The sequence below is a fragment of the Lycorma delicatula genome, chromosome 13, assembly GCF_047948215.1.
Source record: "Lycorma delicatula isolate Av1 chromosome 13, ASM4794821v1, whole genome shotgun sequence".
In the NCBI taxonomy this organism is placed as follows: domain Eukaryota; kingdom Metazoa; phylum Arthropoda; class Insecta; order Hemiptera; family Fulgoridae; genus Lycorma; species Lycorma delicatula.
Window position 1 is genome coordinate 48334068 of NC_134467.1, and position 22061 is coordinate 48356128.

The window sequence follows — 22061 nt, forward strand, 5'->3', positions numbered from 1 at the left end:
GCTGCAGAATCATCAGCTCTATGGACTGTCAAACTTGACACGCATTTCCTCAGCTGTTTTAGCGTACTTACTTTGGTGCTTTTCATTTGTCACATAAACTAGTTTACCAATGCAAAGTTCATACTCAATCTTTGGTTTACCACCTTTTCATGCACAAAATCTTATTGCTTTTTTATTGACAGTACTTCAATCAACAATTTCATTACAATAATAACAATGTCATTATGTCATTATTTCAATAATGACAATTAATGCTACCACTAGCATTCATTTTTTTCACTGCTATAAATTAAATCATTGCACATTGTTTTGTTGCATTGATATGGCAGGAAAATATGATAATCACAACTAACAAAAAGTAACAGTTGCCATTTTTGTTCCAAAACAAGTTTTGGACTGTTAATAGTAGGAGAATGAAGATGGCAACACCTGTCACTTTGTGCAACTCTCGTTACTCGTTAAGGCTGTTGGAATATAACTCTCATTACATTCCAATCACCAGTTGTAATTATCTCCATGCGTATCAAGTTTTCACAAACAGTTTAAAAATGATAAATTAATGTATTAAAAGATTATTACAATTAAAAAAACAAGATTAAAAAATTTGCTAAAGTTTGACATTTTAAATGAATAAAAAGTCCAACTAGAGATATAAAGTTGAAAGGACTGCATATAACCCTTCTTTTTTTTTTCAACTGTAAATGATTTTTATAATTTATTTTATACCCACAACTATATTATTTAAATTCTTTGATATATTTAAATATTAAATATAATTTGATATTATATAGGTGCGCACTAATATAATATCAAGACAATGGAATCACAATATCGAAAGTTAATTTTCTACAAACAAATTTTATTCAACCAGTTTTTCTACCTGCTGCCACATCTGGGTGTTTGTGTGTGTGTATATATAGGGAAATTCAATTACTGCTACCGGTTAGAGTGGTTTGTCTTCCAGTCTTTCATCCCGGATTCAACACCAATTATTTATCAAAAAACTGTAACATTTCAATTTCATATTCTCATGGACACAATTCAAGCTTAATGATGAATTAATAAAAATAATTGTTAAAAAAAATAAATAAAAGAGTTTTTGGCAATACATATATACAGTCAAGTATGCTAAACCAAGCACAGCTGCTAATCGTATATTTTGTAACAGTAACAATTTTTTTTATACAGAGACTCATTTACTTTAAAAATGATTATTATTTTTGGTTATTATTAGAAAAATATATATAAAATAACAATAGCGAGACAGATTGAGTGTCTCAAAAAGAATTCTAGACCTTTTCTAAAAAGTTTTTTTTTGGAAAAATTCAAGAACTTTTCCAAAAAGAATTCTTGAATGTATATATTTATACCCGCACGCGCGCGCGCGCGCGCACACACACACACACACACACAATATAATATTCTTTCAGCCTCTGCAAAGCACAGAATTAGAGAACAAACACTCTTACCTTTATTTTTTTTACTTCATCATAACGTTTTCAGCCCTAAGCCCATCTTAGGGCTTATTTTTTTATAAATGTTTTGACTGTTTACATTTACACATTATTCTATTAGCTTTTTACATTTTGTGAAAACTGTCGGTTAAAATAAAAATGTTTAGTTTTCTTATAAACATTTAAAATAAATTAGAACAAATATTTGTTTAGTCAAGAATGAAGAAGTGTACAATAAAATTTATCGTATCTTATCTTTGTATACCAATAATTTTAATAAGAAGTTGGTATACAAAGATAAAATACGATAAATTAATAGCTACTGTATACTTTATCATTCTTTTTTTTTATTTCTGACCGAACAAATATTTCTTCTTTTATTTTAAATGTTTTTAAGAAAAATTTTTATTTTAACCAACAATTTTTACAAAATGTGAAAAGCTAATAGAGTAATGTGTAAATGTAAACAGTCAAAACATTTATAAAAAAATATCACTGAAGATGGGCTTAGGCCTGAAAACGTTATGATAAAGTAGAAAAGTAAAGGTAAGATTGTTTCTCTAATTCTGTACTTTGCAGAGGCTGAAAGAATATTGTGTTGTAAATATAGATATTTACGTACACAGGGAAAAAAAGGACAATAAAAAGTTTAACCTAAATAAATTAATATATATATATATACACACACACATACATATATAGGCCATTCAATAATTAAAGACAAACTGTTCTGGAACTAAAATGGTTTATTTAATCAATGTGACATTTTTTCACTTTTCAACTGTATAATCTCCAGCAACATTAATACACTTATTCCATTTCTGAATCAGCTTATTTATGTCTGCTGCAAAGAAATATTTGTCTTGATGTAAGAGCCAATTTATCAAATTTTATTTGACATTTTCGTCACTGCCATTAAACTTCTTACCACATAATGCCTCCTTGAATGGACCAAACAAGAGGAAATCTGATGCAGCCTAGTAAGGGTTAGATAATACTTCTCGATGCAATTTTTCAATGGTTTCTCAGGTTACTTAAATTGTGTGAGGCTAGCGGTTATCATCAAGCAGAATGATGTCTTTGCGCCGAGATCCAGAGCGGTTTTTTCAACACTGCTGGCTTCAGTTTGTTGATAAGCGTGTCACAATTTAAGGTTCATTGATATTCTAAAACTGTCAAAATTCAGGCCTTTTGCAACCCAAAAAAATTTTTGCTGACGGTCAGGTTCAGAATATTTTTTGAAAGGGAAACTTATGCGCTTCTACTTCATGCTGTTTTTGATTCTGGTACTTAGAACACATCTTGTGCCGGCTTTACGGTACTCAAGCTTGTCAGTAATAATTTTATGAACTGTATGGAGACTTATAATTTTTCGGCTGAAATCTCAACTTTATGTATTCTTTTAAACTGCATGCTCTTAATATTTTTATTTTTTATTTTTTTTCTGTATCGGTAAAAAAACTTTTGCACATATTTTAATGAGAAAGATGAAATGATGAAAAGATAAGTAAAAATAATCTTGAATTTTAGCCATTAAAACCGAGACAAGCTGATTTATAATTTAATGTGCTAAAATTATATAATGTGCTTAAATTATAGCTGATCTATAATTTAATGTACTAATCGCCTTAACTACCATTTTAGCTTGGGGTATGGTTCAAAATGATGTCGTGAATACACTAGATAAGTCAAAACAAATCAATTTTGGTAAAAATGATAGTTTAAAATAACTTTTTTTTTTCTGTATTGTAGATCTCAACATTAAAAAAAAAACCAAAACCTATTGTAATGAATCTGACTGAGTCAACTATTATTAATTAAAAACTTATGAGATAATTTAACACTACTGTGTACATTTTTATATATCTAATGCATTGATAATTGTAATGCATTATTTTAAAGAAGAAAGGAACTGGACTCATCTATATTAATTCTAAGCTAAAGATATATATCTGATAATTACTAAGCATCTGTATATGTGACTGTATAATAAAATAATCAACGGCTTCAGGATTACATCAAACTTACACGCTCACGTATATGCGGCCACAATAACAAACACTGTCTTTCATCAGAAACAGGCACATTTTCTGAAAAAATTCTCACTATATTATTAATACACAATAAAATACACAATATGCCTGTAGTATATATTGTTGTTGTCATGTTATAAATATAACATAAAAAAGTTTACCAGGAGCAATATTGTTTGGGAGCATATGCAAGGAAACAAATAAAGGTTTCATATATTCAATTTCTGACAGAACCAGCGACTCATTATTAATGCTATTAAGGAAAGCATTGACTAGATTCAAATACTATTTCCTATAGTTGAAGTAACGTTAACATATATTTCCAACTTTACACACAAAATAGTCAATAAATCGGCTAATTTCAAAGATGAAATTACAAGGAAAGAGAGAACAAACAATACAAACAGAAGAAACAAAAAAGAACGTACACAGAGCTGTAACAGATTCTTATTTATGTGGTATCACTAAAGCACAGAAGCCTACCTATTAACAGCGGCGACTGAAATGTAATGCGCACTGTAATGTAAAGGGAGAACAAAATGTTCCACAAAGGGACAGATGCTGCCGTCTTAATAGTTTCATTCTCCTATTACTAACATTCCAAAACTTGTTGACTCACATTCTCTCATTTTCTTTCAGTCACTATTTTTATGGAGTCGAATATGCCTGCTGTATCAGCATGTGTAAAACAACATGAAGCGATTCAATTTTTTACAGTTGATCCAAAATAACTATTGTATCACACATAGCGGCATTAAAATACGTTAGGAAATGTGTGTTGTGTTCAACGATTTGCAGAACCGATAATTTTACAACAAAATAACGTTTAGCTATATACAATAACGGCAAGCTGTTCTGAAACTGAAATTTGAACCCGCTCCACATTCTCCATACTCACCAGATTCGGCGCCCTGCAATTTTCCCTTCCTTCTATAATTTAAGAAAGATATTAAGGGTATTCATTTCACCACATATAACGAACGAACTGAAGCATGCAGTAAACTCATGGATCGAGGAAAGAGTGCCAGCATTCTTCATGGACAGAATAAGGAATAAGGAAATTTCTCCTATACACAGCTGGGAGAAATGTGTGGCTATACGTGGTGCCTAAATGGAAAAATAAATAAGTTTTTATAGGAAATAAAATGTACTTTACATCATATTTGTTTCATTTCATTACCTCTTTTTATCTGTGAGTTATAAACCAATATATATTACTTATATGCTGCCCCTCATAGAAAGATTTTACAGGACATTGCTGTGTTTTGGTCTTAATAATGGTAGAAATCAGCATATTTCACTAATTTTGATAATAAATTTTTAATAAAATGTATCTTCTTTCAGTAAAATACCCGTAAAGATTAATTAAAATGAAATAAATATAATAAAAGTTTCTTAACAACGTACTTAATAACAGTTTCTGGGCTAGTACAGTCTTCAAAACGAATAGTATAACCAACTTCTTGACCGAGTCTACAACCAAATTCTTCAGCGACACGTTTAGCTACAGACATAGCAGCTACACGACGTGGTTGCGTACAACCGATTTTTCCACGTGAAGTAAAACCAGCTTCTGCTAAGTATTGTGTTATTTGTGTAGTTTTACCAGATCCAGTTTCACCAATAACGATTAAAATTTGATTATCAGTAACCGCCTGGAAAAAAAAACATAAATAAAATAATACTAGTAATAGAATTTATAAATTTTTATATAAATTTTAAGTTTTAAGATATATTTTAATATACATAGAATTTTATTAAACATGTTGTCCAATGTGTTACAATTACTAATTACTAACAAAAACTGAAACAAATGCACCAGACTGACAGACAGCAATCTCAATGTAAACTTACTAATTTGTACAGTAAGCACTTTTCAAAACTACTGATTCATCATCAATTGTTTAAATATTATCTAAGATTTACTATCTTTGTTATCTAAATTACCTTTATCATAAACTGAAACTAGTTGTCTCGATCATCTGAATTAAAATTCCTTTAAACTAGCCAGCTATCAAGGCAGAATGCCTTTCTTGATAATAGGCACACCTCTATACTCAATAGATAGACACATATAATACATCATTGAACAGAGGAAAGTTCAAAGTTTTATTTTATGCCTTCAACAAAAGCACAATTTGTTATGGGACAAACATCAAATTGGTAGTCTATTTCTTGCCACACACGAATTAACGGGTCCCTGGTTGTTGAATTCACCGCTATAACAATTTGATTTCATAGATCTTGAAGAGTAGCAGGCATAGGTGGTACATACAAGTCGTCTTTTATGTACCTCCACAGATAAAAATCGTAAGGGATATGATCTAGTTACCTTGGAGGCCACTAAGATGAACAAGGTCATGTTGCCCACCTCTTCCAATCTACAGTCCTGGAATTGTGTCATTCAGATACTACCATACCTCATGGTGGAAGTGAGGTGGAGCGCCATCTTGCATGAAGATAAAATCATCCTAATTTTTTAAGCACATGCCACACCATCGTTTGTGGAATTCCAAGTTCTCTGCTTTCTCTGCTTGTAGATTTCCTAGGGCTATATTCAAAAGCAGTTCGGATATGCACAACATTTTCATTTGACGTGCGAGGACGACCAGTGCTTTTCCCTTTGCATCTGCAACTATCTTCTACAAATTTCTTGTACCGATTGTTAATCTGTTTATGACAAGGCAGCTTTTTGTTGAACTTACAAAGAAATGAAACAATCGATTCACTCTTTGCATACTGCAGCGTACAAAATGAGTTTTCCTGCGGTATTGCCATTTTCTCATAAACAACCATAGCGCCGCTGTAAGCACTGAATGGAACTAATACTTAAAAATTTAAACTTTCCTCTATTCAGTGATGTATCATCTATTATCAAGTGTCTCCATCTATTGTCGTTCATTAGAAATAAATATTTAAATCTGCTCTTTCTTTTTGAATTACCTGGTATTACCCCCAATAATCGCAGGTGGTGAATTTTTTTTCACCGGCTGCAATGATAAAAACTTTGTTTACATTTGAAACTAGCTATTAAAAACATTAATTGATTGCCATTTTGGTTAGGGCTGTCATAACTTGATGTTTTTAATTTTTATTTTTCATTGTCTTTAAAATGATTTAACACAATTCTAACTTTTCTATTTAAAAATTATTGAATTGCCTCATCATGGGGGCTTGCTGGATTGCTTGGGGTGTGGTGGTCTCATATATTCGAGTGTATATCGTCATTCATTCTATATAACCTCCTATGTGCAAAAACCTACATTTTTCAGGAGAGCAGAAAAACCTTTGAAATTGAATTAACAGAATGTAATATAACAGTTATATCGTAAATTTAATCTAAGATGTCTAATTACCTGTTTTTTAAGATAAATTCTTTGCATGATTTGCCTTTTTGCTTGTAAACAAGGTGTTTTTCATCTATTACTCATTTAATAGATTTCTTACAATTTAAAAAAATACGCATGTTTTTATTTTGCTCCATAGGTGATTTCAAACAATGGTGATCGGCTACATAGGGCCTTTTGAACTTTATTCTTGGATGTTTTAAACACCTTATAGTTGAAAAATATGATCTGAAAAACATGTCTGCCTAAAACTTAATTTTGCCTGCTTTTTTCTTAAACTGAAATCTTGTACAAGTGTTCATGATATTATTAGATTCTTTATATTATTGAAATTACTAGCAAACAAAATAATTGTAGAGATAGAAAATAAAGACATTACTTACAAACACTTTTATTTTTTGAGATAACAGTACAAAAATACATTATATGAGATACTTAATTAGTTTTTCATCCTACTGACCTAGAACTTACTAATATTATAACTTAATCAGGCTTTTATAAACAAAAAATTAAACTTTGTATAGAATTATTACCATTAGTTTACAAACTAAAAATAAATCTAATGAATAACTGTAGCTTCATTAGTACCATAAAAATATAAAGACACTTAAAAAATTAAAGTAAAAGTTCGATACGCTATAGTTTTACATAATAAATGTACAGTATAATATTATTTCATTAAAAATATTAATTTGTTGACACCTTTCTTTAAATTTTTTATTTCTACCTTAACATGTTATATTGCTCCTCTTTCTCCTGCACAAATGAATGGAAGACCATTATAGAAGGGCTAAAAATCTTTATCTATAGCTTTTTTAAGCACCTGCAGATGTTATTTCAAAATGACGATAAATGCACGATATGTTATTATATTTTATGAAGTTTGTAATGTAATTTGAGATGAATATATGAATAAGTAATGCAGCTGATGATGCGAGTAAATGACGAAAACGCTCCTGCATATATGGTGGAATAAGGTAAGTCATCCTACGTTATTTATTCTGTACTTTGGTTAATCTAATAAAATAAAATAAATGCACTCTATATACATTTATATACAGATAGTGAGGGGTGAGGGGGAGGGGGAGAGAGAAAGAGTGTGTGTGGGTGTGTGTGTGTTTTCAAGATGCTATTCCTTGAGAAATTCAAAAACATGTAAGACATTCCGGAAGTATCAGGTTATATAAGAGAATTGGCAACCTCACTTTGAAGAATTTAGTACGGTCAACCTATATTACAGAACTGTTAATGGGGGAAAGGTTAAAAGAGACGGAAAAGAGGACAAGGACAAAAATGATGTCTGTCTACCCAAAATCCTAATGTAATTAAAAAATAATTTTAAAGAATTAGTTAAATCATTTGTTCCAATGTGTTGAGCAATTTATAAAGAATTTTAAATGCTAATTGATAAAAAAAAAATACTTTAAAAAATGAATTATATCACCTGTTCCTTTAAATGTTTTTAAAGTCTTTTCTTTAAGTGAGCAATTTAATAACTTTTTTAACAGTTAAAAAACTTCATTTAAGAAAAATTACAAAATTATAGGCAATCCTTTAAGAGCAAAGAAAAACACGATATGTGATATAAAAATAATTTATATATAAGAACAGTAAAAAAATAAAGCCTTTCATTACCTTAATAAGTTCATCTTTAAGTTTATAAATCGGTAAACTTTGACGCTGTTCTAATAGAGTCATATTAGTTTTCATACCGAACGAACTTTTCTTTCCACCAATTACATGTTTCTTCCATTCCGGTAAATCCTGATTCGTTAAACCAATTCCTCTCATATTAGCAGCCAATGTTCTACCATCGCCTATAAAAATGAATATAACATATCGATTACCAGTTATTTGGACGATCATAAAAACTATCAAGAATAGGTAAAAAATTTAAAATAAAAATCAATCTGTACGACAAAATAGGACATCAAACAAAATACACTGATCAGATGTATTTACATCTGTTAATAGATAGGTAAATTTGCTGAACAGATAAAGTTGTTCAAGTATTGGCAAACTTTGGTAATATCAAATAAAAACTGTATGTAAGAAATAAGAGGCAGTGTATCTATGAAGAAGAGGAATATACTTTAGAAAAATGAAAAGACTCTTGTTGATCCTAATTAACTACAATGAGATTTAACTGCTTATATTGTAGGGTATAATTAAATTTAAAAAAAAAAATATGCATAATTCAAGCTAAAAGACTTTAAAACAATTTTTTTTGTAAAGTTATCAAGAGGCAACTTTAATTTTTTTGCAAATTCCTTCTGAAGGGTTAACTATCGTTTCCAAAAAAAAAAAAAAATCTGGGGTCTTATGTCAGTAGAATTATAAAGCGGTTCAAACCCACTGTGTTCATTTAAGGTTTTAAATAAAGTGAATTTTCATTTCTATCAGAATAACAAAAAAAAGTTTACTAACACAATTCCTGATACAATGATACTTTCTAAAATTACAGATTAAAAAAAAAATCTTTTCTCATTTTTAACTTAACACACACTGTATTCTTTGTCATTAAGAGATTTTAACTAGTTACAATATAAAACAATTACTTACTTTCTGGTAGAGGATCGATCCAGTTTTTATTAAGACCGGTCGGAACAGAATCAAGTTCTTGTTCCCGCTGTAACATTTTCTGTTCCCTTCTTTCTTTGGCTAAAGCGCTTTGCATCATAGCAGCTTGTGCAAGTGACCCATCAGGATTTTTAACGATTCTAACCTAAAGAAAAAAATACAAAGATTGCCGTACAATTTAACTATAATAATTTTGATGGGCTCAAAACCATCAATGGGGACAATGTACCATTAAGATATTTTTTCACATCTTCAAAACCGAAATTACTTTTAATGTATAAATATTAATTTTAATACATTTTCTACCAATCATCAAAGTAGAACGGTAATATTATGTTTTTCATCCAAACATTCTACGTAAGAATCCTGGTTATGACATTTTTTGCACATTAAAAACTTCCAAAGTAGAATATTAAACATTCACTGCTGTAGATAACTCCAGGAAGGTCAGCCAGACATAAAATTCACTAAATCCTATTCCCTTAATCCTCCCAAAAAAATTTAAAAAACTTTGGCGGACAAAGACAAAATAAAAATTCAGGGAGTAATAATAAGATTGCTACACAACTATTTTCAATACAGAAAGAAGTGAGACAAGAAGCTCAATAAACCAATCGCAGTGTAGTTGTATTCGGTGATCAAATAATGATAATTTCATTCTATAAAAAGTTCTTGTAGTCAAAAGACAGTCCTTCACCTTGGTGAATTTTTCAAACAAGAACTTATTAGTTTTAATAATACTTTATATAAACTTATTTATTCATATAATCATATATATATATGCCTAGCTGAATCTCTTGAAGCATACGACCAATTTTAATTATACGTTCTTCATGAAATGTTCATCAAGAAAAGTGAAGCAAAGTGAGCAGTCACCTGTACTGAAAACTAAACTGTGATATACTCTGTCACAAAGGTCATTACTGCAAGCCAGTCTTCATGAAGAAATTGTCATGTGACAGTTGCGTCTGGGGACAGCAGATTAACATGTGGATTTCACATGATTTCTATTGATAAGTCCAATTTGTTTGCTAAATAAAAATCCATCATATTCTCATGGATTACACACATCATGTTGCATTAAATGAAAAATTAAACTCCATACAACATGGACAATATTTTAGGTGATGATGTAAGTAAAATAGATAAACTAATAAAATTTATAAAGAGGTTTAAATTTTTGTTTCCTAGTGTGGTTTTTATAGTACGATTTTGTTAAAGTTTAGACTTTTCCCTTACATTTTAAGTGTTCTGGGACACATTCCCCAAACCACAGGTACTGATTCAGGACACCAAAATGAGCAAAAAAAGTTCTATCGACATAAGTCCTATTTTGCTTTTTCCTTCTGGATGCCATTTACTGATTTCAACAAAAAAATTATATCTCAGGAATGGGTAAACCAACTTTAATTAAATTTACTATTCTAGCGTAGTCTAGTCTATTTGTCTTGTCTTGTACAAAATAAAGAAATTTTTGAAAACAAAGCACCTTCAAAAATTTCACCTGATAATTTTTTACCTGTTTTTCTTCCACTAAATGCAATAAAAATGATTAATAATAAATAATAACGGTAAATTAATAAAAATTATCAGCTTGCATTAAGGCAATCTGACATGTATGCATACAAGCATAATGCCAAGTTGTCTGCAATAATGTGATTGTTTGTCAACGGATTTTTACAAATGAGGTGTCATTTTGTTAAATATAAAATAAAATAACTTTTGTAATAAGCAAAAATTTGATCTAACAAATAATTATAAAGATATTAAAAATTAAAAAATTTAGATGGGCGCCATTTTGAAATTTTTGAATTTCTAAAATTAAATTTGATTTGCCCAATTTAATTAAAGTAGGTTTACCCATTCCTGAGATATAATTTTTTTGCTGAAAATCATAAAATGGCGTCCAGAAAGAAAACAAAGCAAAATAGGACTTATTTTGATATGAACTTTTTTGTTCATTCTGGTTCCTGAATCAGAACTTGAAGTTCGGGGAATACGTCCCATATATCTACTTAATTAGATATATGTTCTTTAATCTGCACAACAGCAGCATTGTTTGGATAATGGGAACACATTATAAACTTAATGATTTAGCACCGTTAAAAACAAAAAACTATTCATAGGGTTAATTTACTTACTTTTATAGAAATTTTTTATAATTTTATTGTTTAAAATTAAACTGTCATCAAGGTATTTTTACTTAAGTGTCAAAATGTACTCTAAGAAATGTTTTGAATTGCTCATAGAAGTAATAATAATAATAATAATATAAATAATTTTGGATGAAATTATGAACTTAAAAATTTAAGTGAGTTTTCCCCTTCTTTAACATTTTCAAATTAATGATTCACATATGAGCTCTTTATGTTTAAAGTATATTACTTTTTATTTAAATACATGCAAAATACATAATAATAATTTTGAGCTGGAATCCAAATATCAGAGAATGTAAACATCTACATTCTCCTGCCAGGGAAAAAATTAAAAATCTACGCATCAGCCGGTAAAATGATGGTATTAGCGCTTTGGGATTACAATGGCTCAATTTATTGTGATTAATTGAAAGAACAGCATATAATCAATCAAGAGTACTATTATGACATGATTTGCATGACAACATCTGTCCCCATATACTGCTCAAAACCCATGCGAATCTACTCAAAAGATGGGATGGGAGATGTCTCATCCACCTTACAGTCCCAATCTTGCACCATCAGATTTTTTTGTTTATCGGGTCCTGTTGAAGAAATTTTACGTGACACTGAGTTCGGCTACAACGAGTGGATCAAGAATATGGTATACAGTAGCTCAGAAACAGAGGTGAACAATTCTTTACTACTGGAATAAGAAAGCTCACAGAAACATGGGACAAGAGCCTAAATGTAGTCAAGGATTATACTGAAGAGTAGCGTATCATTGTCATTGAATAAATCATTTCTCTCTACAGCCATTTCTCACCTTAATTATTCAGCTCTCGTATAAGTCAATGAGTAGTAATGTTCATATTCAGAATTGTGAATGAGTTCCTTAAACCTCACTCAGTAGTTGTGTCCTTTAACAGCTGTAGCTGATATGAAACAAACTATAAGTACTGTTTATACAAACACACACCTTCTAAATACAATAAAATTTCATCCATCTTTGATTTCAGTGTTATTTTCTGTCCTTCCTAGCATTGTCACACTTAACATTGTTAGTTTAATGGAGGTACTTCAAAACCCGTTAACTATGAATGTTAGAGAGACAATGCTAGGAAGGGCAGACGATAACACTCTAATCAATTATGATAATCCTAATGGAAATATAAAATATTGTGGAAAAATATGTCATCCACCTTTCTTAAATTCCTTATTAATGCAAAGAACTTTAAACTATTATACTAAGAGCCTACGGATTAGAAATAGCAATACTTCTTTAAAAAACTTCAAAACCTCACCAATCCTCTGCACCACATGTACAAAACTTAGTTAATACTAACAAAAAATGCAAAATAAAAATCAAAAGAAAAATTATTTTGTAAAAAGTCATACATGCAATATTGTCTTTCTCAAAGCATACTACTAAGAATAACAGATTAGAATACTTTCAAACAGTAATAAATATTTTATGTGCCAGGCTTACTAAAGAAAGTAAGGATTGAACTGTTACCCCGTTAACTTTTTAACCGAGATAAATATACTGTTACGCTTCAATATACAAAGACTATAAAACGCTATTAAAGTTCAACTCAACAGTTGACACTTTCATTCTGCGCCATATATAACTATCATAACTCTTAAGAGAAAGCAACTGACTGATGCATCTTGTACATCAGGAGCTTTACAGGAGTCACAGTTATAAGAAAGATTGTAACAGATTATATAACAAAAATATTAGTGAAACTTTCTATCACGAAACAATAATCTTTTTATCAAATAACAATAAAATATTACATTACAACTATACGCACGTGTACTTACACTCACACACACACACACACACACCCATATAAACAAACTTACAGGACTAAGATCATGAAGATTACGTCCGTGTCCTTGTAAAAATGGTGGCTCTTCTTCAACCATTTCAATTTCAATATCCTCTTCTTCAGCCGCTTCTTTGGGTAATAAACCAGTTTCTTCATCAAAATCTGGTAGTTCGCTTTTATCGATACACGATGCAGCCATCATCTGTAAATTAAAATAAAATACGTATGCGTTTTATATATACCAGAACAACATTATTAAATTTATAACAATTATATTTTAATTTAAACAAAAATATAAATAATTTGTAAAATCAATAGTAGAAACATGAATAAGTTATCGGTAAAGAAAACAAAACATACCTGTTTAATTTCCCATTTTTCCGGTGACGATACCCTGTTGACTCTTTTTCTACTTTGCATTTCATCACCTTCAAACGATCCTTGTAAATCTAAGAATGACGTAGGTCTATCCGGATTTCTATGAGCAGCTTCTTCTTCACTAATAACACAAAAAAAAGGGCTAAAATAAAAAGTTTAAATCACTAAAGTAAGACTAACTCTTTCTTTCTATCACTCTATCTATAAAAAAAAATTATATATATATACTACTGTCTTGCGCAAATTAACGTGCACAAGAAGTAATTTTTAGTTAATTATGTTGTATTACTGATTCCAGATGTAATACAGCTGCTTCCCTCCATTTCAAGTATTGCCTGAAAATATCTTATTTGTTTTGAGAGGTTATGTGTATCGCTTACCTCATTTTCGTTTCGTCTAGTGTAAGTGATCTTCTTGTAATTTTGTTAATAAATTTAGAAAAGTAGCAGTACGGGTTAACTCCTAAGAAAAGAACCGAGATAATAACACTCGATGAACATATCGTATGACTCAAAGACAGCAGGAGAGTGTAAGGTTAGTCTAGGTGTAGTGAATAAAAGATCCAATGACAAAATCCAATGAGATGGGTACAATTTCACCCCGACAAAAAGGTTGCTACACAAGAAAATGTAAAACCACAATAAAATTTATAAAATGCAATAAAATTTATAACTACATTGTAGATAATAATTGACTTACCCTCCTATGTTCCTTACAGACTGTTCTACTTGTGAACAATAATCACCCCATGGCCCAAAGAGAAGAGGATCATATGTACAAATATGTAAATGAGGAATCTTGTGTACTCAAGCTGACTATTCCAAAGGTATGTGGTTAATTTAACTCCAACCGCCAAAGTATTCTCTCCCTAATATACAAATCTCTACAAAAGTAATTTATCTTTACTACGATTTAAACCTTAGAACCTTCAACTTTGAAAATCAGCTATTAAACAGCTAATTTACACAACAATTTTATTACTAGACCGACTCACCGGGTTAATTTAAATATAAAATAGTAAAAAATAGTTTTAAATACCAACCGTTCCTTTCCAAGTAATAAATTATGATTTGTCGGATTCAAATCCATTCCGGTTTCTTGATCGACATCTTTCATTGACAATGAAACTTTTTGACCGGCCAATGATAAAACTTTAACCTGCAAAAATAAAACAACAATGAAAGTAAGAATACAAACGAATGTGCGGGTCTAAGTCGAGGTGTTGATGATGCCACGTGGATGATGCCTATCACCAACATTGATGATATGATAAGGAATATATTAGAAAAAAGAGAAGAAAGGTTAAGTAAAGGAGAATTAAAAATAAATGTATAAGATTTTCTAATGATAATTCTAGTTGATAGTACACATGCGCCTCAAAGATTGTTTATAGCCCTGGAGGAAGGAATGAATATAAATATAGGAAAAACTAAAATAATGGAAGTAAACAACAAACAGAATTTAGCGATAAGGGCAAGTGAATGATGAATAGGAAAAGTAACAAACTACAAACACTTGGGGATTATGGTGTCAGAATAATGGAAGAGGGCAACAGAGATAAAAGAAACGATAGCGATGGCCATCAGTAAGAAGAGGAAATTACTATGTAGTAAAAGTCTGAACTTAGAGTGAAGGAAGAGGTTAGTCAAATGCTACAGGTGGGCGTCTTGTTATATGAAAGTGAAACATGGACAATGAGGAATATGGAGAGGGACTGGGTTGTGGCTTTTGAGATGTGGGTAAGAAGAAGGTTGGAGAAAATAAAATGAATAGATAGAGGAATGCAAAGTAATGAACAGTTTTAAAGAACAGCTTGTACAAGAAATACAAAAAATAAAAGGGAACTTTTAAGGATATGTGATTAGAATAAGAGTGATCTTGATAAATTCATCAGTAGAAAGATGATGTAAAAAAATATATATATAAAATATTAGTATAAAACTAATTTAAGTAAACAAAATCTTTCCTGTAGTGCAACAATAGGTTGATCATTTTAACTTTTGTTTCTCTTTTAGTAATAATTTCAAACTTTTTTTGCAAAGAATTTCCAGTAATTCTATATTTAACACTTTGAACCGTGGGCTTCTTAGCAATGGTGGTCAACAGTAACTGGACAATTTAGATTAATTTAAAAAAAATTCCTGTTCATTATAATTATAAAATTCCGTTACATGAGTTTTATCACCTGAAAGAAAAGTATATGTAGATCTGTTCTATGTAAAAAAAAAACCAAATATGGCTTCCCAGAGTTCGTATGTCACACTGAAATTTCCCTTTCAAATACAGAAAAAAAAATAAATAGCTGTGATGCAAGCAATTAATATTTTTGTAATCGTTTTATTATTTTAAGTTATTTATAATGCATATAGCATATTTTTACAAAAATAGAAACATACTCTTTCAATATAATATAAATTTATTTAGATATCACTTTGGAGTACAACGTTATGCGACTTGAAAGAAAACTTTTTTTGGTAAAATACAGCACAAAACCAGAGTCTGTCTGATGTTTTACTTCCAGTGAATACTACTGTTTCACACGCTTCTGATTATTTACACTTGAGAACTAAGTGTAGAAAAGAACATTATTTTCTTAGAAACCAATTTATAATAAAAAAAAAATTATAGAGTTGTTACAATGTTATGAGAATGTAATTATTGCCGATAACACGAACTGATGAAGTTGAACATAAGACTAAATCTAAGCGATAGGAATTTCTGAAGAAAATCTAAGAGGAGTAATAGAAGCACTAGTAAGCCTAGAAGAAGAATCATTAGAAATGGTATCACCAACAAAAGATTCATTTACAGAAACAACTATTTTTTATTTTTGAACGCCGGTGATCATAATAATCATCATCTGATGAATACAAATCACGACCACAAATAATCGGATCTTCGTATGTCAGGTCCCTACCCTCACCACCTAGTTACCCTTCAAAACCACTATCAAAATATTTCACTAATTTGTTCATGTTCAATAGATACAACCTCAATTTCTTTGTTAGAATCAGAATTTTCTCCATCGCTATCATCCAAGATATTGTACAACAATTTGACTAATTTAGGGTCGTAAATATCACTCGTTTTGTTAATTTTTAAAATAATAACAAAAATAATTGCGTCAATAGAATAAACATAGAAAATAAATCAACAAGTACGTAAACAAACTTGCCTCATAAATAGACAAAAAACAACTGGATATAAAAATTCAGTAAGAAACACTGAACATCTGAGAACAACAAAAGCCGACCTGGAGTCGTCCTAATGAAAGATAAAGAAGATTTAACACAAAGATGACGTGTACTCATCTGTTGTTCAACTGAGCAAAGATGGCCGGACAAATTTTGCGTAGTCCAGCTATAAATATAAACTATAATACTCTCTTTTTCTGTTTAGCCTCTGGAACCACAGCAATGTATTATTTCAGGAGATGATATGTATGAATGTAAATAAAGTTTAATTTTGTACAGTCTTAAGTCGACCGTTCATGAGCTGTGTGGTTAATTGAAACCCAACCAGCAAAGAACACTGGTTTCCATGACCTAGTATTCAAATCCATATAAAAGTAACTGCCTTTATTAGGACTGGAACCTTAAAACTATCCACTTCAAAGTCAGCTGATTTCAATGACAAGTTTAATCACTAAACCAACCCGTTGGTTTTATATATATATATATATACACACACATTATACTATACTACTAGGTACAACATAAAGGGCAAAAGCTCTAGTTTCCTGCTTCTTTAAAGAGAACTTTTGACTGATCCTCTCTTGTATAATCAGAAAAAACATAACTTTAAAAACAGTTAATGTTTTAAGTTATTTAACTTTAAAACATTCAGACAGAATCCCTATTGGTGTTTATTTGGCTTAAAGTTAGTGACAACTACCATTTTCCACTTTGTTTTTTTTTTTTCAAAATCTTGTATACCCATTATTACTAGCAAAAGTGATTGTTTATTAGACATTTTATAAAAATTGGTCAACTGTTCAGTAATTATAGGAACAAAAAAATAAATCTTTTTACTAGGACAAATTCAAATAAATAGTTTTTATTAAACTGTAGCATTCAGATTATATTATTTCGTAAAGCCAAACAGATTTGACTACAACAGATGTTGTCAATAGTTAAATATGCATAAATTTTAGAAAATATACAATTTATTTTATATAGTTACAACAAAAATATAAAATTTAGAAAATTACATAAATTTATAATGCAAATGCACAAGTTGAATATGGAAATATCTAAAATGATAGACTTCATTGTTTAAAAATTTCAAGAAAACATTGTCAAATTACATATTTTTCCGATGACAATTTTATTGAATTGGAAGCAACATACATTGAAGAAGAGGAAAGGGACAAAGAGAGAAATAAAACAATGAAAAGGAATTGACTGAATATTTTCAAAGCTCATAAACATTTTTCTATACTTATACTTTTTTCAACATAATAAACCAAATTTTATGAAAATTAAAAATTAGATTTTTATTTTATGAAGAAATAAAAATTTATTGGCTGTAAAAGTCCTTTTTTTTTAAATATAGTCCTCAAAGCAATACATTAAAATTAGAAAATGATTCCAAATTAAAGGAAACTTACATTATAATTTGTATAAATTCTTATCAATATGTAGTACATATAGAGTATGCCAAAAGATATGCAACTCAATAATTAATATTCTTAAAAAATCTTTATTAACATAATATATACTCAACAGAATATTACAGATGAACAAAACGTGCATTTATATTTATTTATTTTTCTCAGAATAGATGCTGGAAATGTCCTATATCTGCTACTGTACGTGTCTCAACATATTCTTTCATGTTAGTTCCTGCTTTTTGGTTGCTGCACTTATGCAGGATATTTCATCTTCGATGTTGTGCTAGAGTCGGACGATTATGCGAGGGTTGTTCTTACAGACATCATCCTTCAGAAGTCCTCAAAGAGAAAAGTCAGAAGGAGTTAAATCTGGTGATCTAGGTGGTCGCAGTCCACAAAAAATTACGTGTTCCCAAAGAATTCACGCAACAGTGTCATTGTGCTATTTGCTATGTACACCGTTGGACCATTTTTCTGCAGCCAGAAGTCCCATTAGTCAGCCTTTAACAGTACCACAAATCGAATGGCGATGTCCTGGTAATGTACAGATTTTATTGTTTCCGTGAAAAAAATCGGGCCTACAATTCTTTTATGTGAAATCGGATATCAAACTCCAACCTTTTGTGAATGTAACGGGGTCTCATTGAAAATGTAAGAGTTTTCTGAACTCCAGTATCTGTCATTCTGGCTGTTTATGTAGCCTCTTAGATAAAACCGTGCTTCATCAGAGTAGAAAACATAATCCAACACTCGAATACTGCTGCAAATAAAACCCAAAAACTACTGGCAGTAATAGTTTTTTTCTCACCATCAGGTTGTTGAAGCTCGTACACAATGCGAATGCAATACGGATGGAGTTTCAGCTTCTTCGTGGCTCTGCAAACACTTACATAAGACATTCTGGTTTGTTAACAAAGTTTTCGTATCGACTTTCTCGGTGGATGTGATGAAATATGAGGATACTTTCCAAGGACGTATCATTTAAAACTGCACATCGGCTGAACCGACCTTACAAACATCTACACTACCGGATGTTTACATTCATTCACGCTACCGGTTTCTCTAAAACATGCATACACGTAAAATCGTTGATTTATTAGGCACCAGCGATTCAGGAAAAGCTACCGAAAGTCTTCCAGACATTTTAAGAATGACTGCGATTAACTTTCAACAATGAATACGTCGTTTGAGCCTGGGAGAAATGCACGCTTGTTTGCTCACAGCTTACTCATCACCGTCATCAAAAAAGGAGAAAAATTGCTTAAGTGCAATCGAGCATGTGCTACTCTTCTACCATAAGGTGTCACCTGTTGCCAACACACAAATTCCCGCCGGCAAAAAAACTAAATTTTCCTCCACAATATGTTTTCTGAATTTAGGGTTGCGTATCTTTTAGCTCACTCTGTATATTACACATATACAACTTACAACAAATTTTACGATTGAAATCTTAAGTCGTCAGTCAGAATAAAACATGATTATGCATATAGTTAAAAAAAAGAGAAAAGTATTAAATCGATATTAAAAAACGTACCTTAACTTTAGTTCCTCTAGACACAACGTCTGAAACGTTGGTTACTCGGCCTTCAGCTCTTAGCTGAGATATATGTACAAGACCTTCAACTCGTCGATGTAAACCTTCTAACTGTACAAAACAACCAAACGGTACGATATTGGCCACTTTACCATTATAAATTTTGCCGAGCTCCGGTTCATTTGACTCTTCAACGTTTGCCATATTGCCGCCGGATTTATTCTTTCCTTCACTATATTCCTGACTAAAACAAAAGAATATATATACAGAAAATAAAATTCTTAATTTTTCTTCGTAATAATAATTAACGGGAAAGGTTCTGCGCACCGAAAAAAAAATTCTTTATGCAAAATCCTTTCAGATTTTGGTACAGAGTATCGCTTCCACGTAGTGTTGCTGGATAGGCAGGAAAAATTTCCCTGCTGAACTAAACCGGAAGACTTTATGACTATTTAATATACCCTTTGTTTATTTAATATATATAAAGAGATAGAGATAGAGTGCGATAGAGAGAACATAACATCTGGCAGTTATGTAAATGTTATGAAACAAGTTTCATCTAAGCATATGACCTCTATGGTCTCTTTTGGTCAGAAGTTACAGTTTTTCTTAGATACCCGAAAAAAAATGCACGTTTTGCAATTACATCATCCTGTTCACACAAAATCAGTACGTTGTTTATACACTTCCTGAGTTGAAAACTCACAGATTTTACAATTTCCTTTCCGTTTCCCTAATAGCGGTAAAATTTAGTTCCTTGCGACAAAAACTGTGTAATTTTCTTACAGCAGGTATTTCGTCACAAAATTTGAAATATTTAAGAAATTTTCTTCTAGTAACATACCTATAGAAATCGTCTATCGCGTATTTATTACAAGAAGTATATTTCTTTTTTTTTGTTTGCCGTATGAATTTGAAAACCACTAGCCTACGCTTCGTATCCAATTTTTGTGATGTAAATTACTTTAGACCACCTGAAATTTAGTATTCTACAAGCACGTTCCACTACTTTCACAAGAGGTACCGATAATTCATTTTTTTCTTTGTCTACGAACTTAATAACATTAAATGCAAGACAACGCACCTGACTGCGAAGATATTTTCTGCATTCACTTGACATCCTATCGTGACTTCTTTTAAGTAACAACCGTTGTAATTTCCATCGCGTAAAACAGAAAATATTTGTTTTTATTAGTACTAACACGTCTGCAAATTACGTAATGCTAATAACCGCTTACCTATTTTTAACTTTTAATCCATAATTCTATGAATCATGTGTTTGATCATCATAATATCATCGCTTAAACTAAAACGATGTAAAAAATTTATACTAAATAATATAATAGTAATAATAATGTCTAAGAAATTTATTTTTACTGATAGTTAGTTAAATAATGAAAATTTTTTTCTATAAACTTCCACAAAAGCATCGGTAGTTATCAAATTTTTCCGATGTCATTTGTCATCATTACTACTAAGAGCTTGTACAGCTAATTCTCATGAAAATCTTTTATTAGTTTTAATAAAAATATTTACGACGAAAATAATACGAGTCTATTTTTCATTGTCACAATAGAAAAAAAAAAACTGTTTAACTAGCGCAAACGATTTGAAAGTTCTAACACATATAATCGAATCTACAGATAATTAACGGAACAGAAAAAAAAAAACAGATTAAAAACTTCCGTGGAAAAAAAATAAATTTGTGACGGTAAATTAATTAATTTATCTATAAGATTAACTCCTTAGGAGAAATTTAAAAAATTTAAAATTTTAGGAGAAATAATCTAACACAAGGGCTTAAAAAAGATAATAAACAAACGCATCTAGAAGTTTATACAGAATAAATACAGTTTTAAATTTTTTAAAAACGCCTTGGCACATATATGCAAAAGTAAGGCATTATAACAAAGTCATGAAACCTGAAAGTCATTACACATCGGAATGTTTAAGCCTAGTGTAAAGGGATAATAGAAAAATTAAAAAAAAAAGAATATTTTTAAGTTAAAAATGTAGGATCTCAAAGAAAACAAAACCTTAAAAATAAAAAACAGTTCTGAAATACTTAAAAAAAAGAAGAAACAGAAAAACATTCCGATTTGATAAAAAAGAAAAGATTAATGATTAAGATGATGAGATTAAAAAAATGTTTA

General features: G+C 30.3%; 1 protein-coding gene across 3 annotated transcripts in view; it reads right to left on the bottom strand.

Annotated features, from left to right (window-relative positions):
- The window catches only part of pea (ATP-dependent RNA helicase pea), a 78544-nt gene that overhangs the window by 25758 nt on the left and 30725 nt on the right, over nucleotides 1-22061 (bottom strand). For 2 of the 3 annotated variants that reach the window (XM_075381963.1, XM_075381961.1), the window contains exons 5-11: nucleotides 19909-20152; nucleotides 14805-14920; nucleotides 13745-13883; nucleotides 13419-13586; nucleotides 9397-9559; nucleotides 8470-8651; nucleotides 4895-5142 (exon numbers count right to left, since the gene is read on the bottom strand). In XM_075381963.1, coding sequence (XP_075238078.1) covers nucleotides 4895-5142; nucleotides 8470-8651; nucleotides 9397-9559; nucleotides 13419-13586; nucleotides 13745-13883; nucleotides 14805-14920; nucleotides 19909-20152 — 1260 coding nt within the window. The remainder of the gene's footprint in view (nucleotides 1-4894; nucleotides 5143-8469; nucleotides 8652-9396; nucleotides 9560-13418; nucleotides 13587-13744; nucleotides 13884-14804; nucleotides 14921-19908; nucleotides 20153-22061) is intronic. The other variant, XM_075381962.1, reaches the window with a different exon arrangement.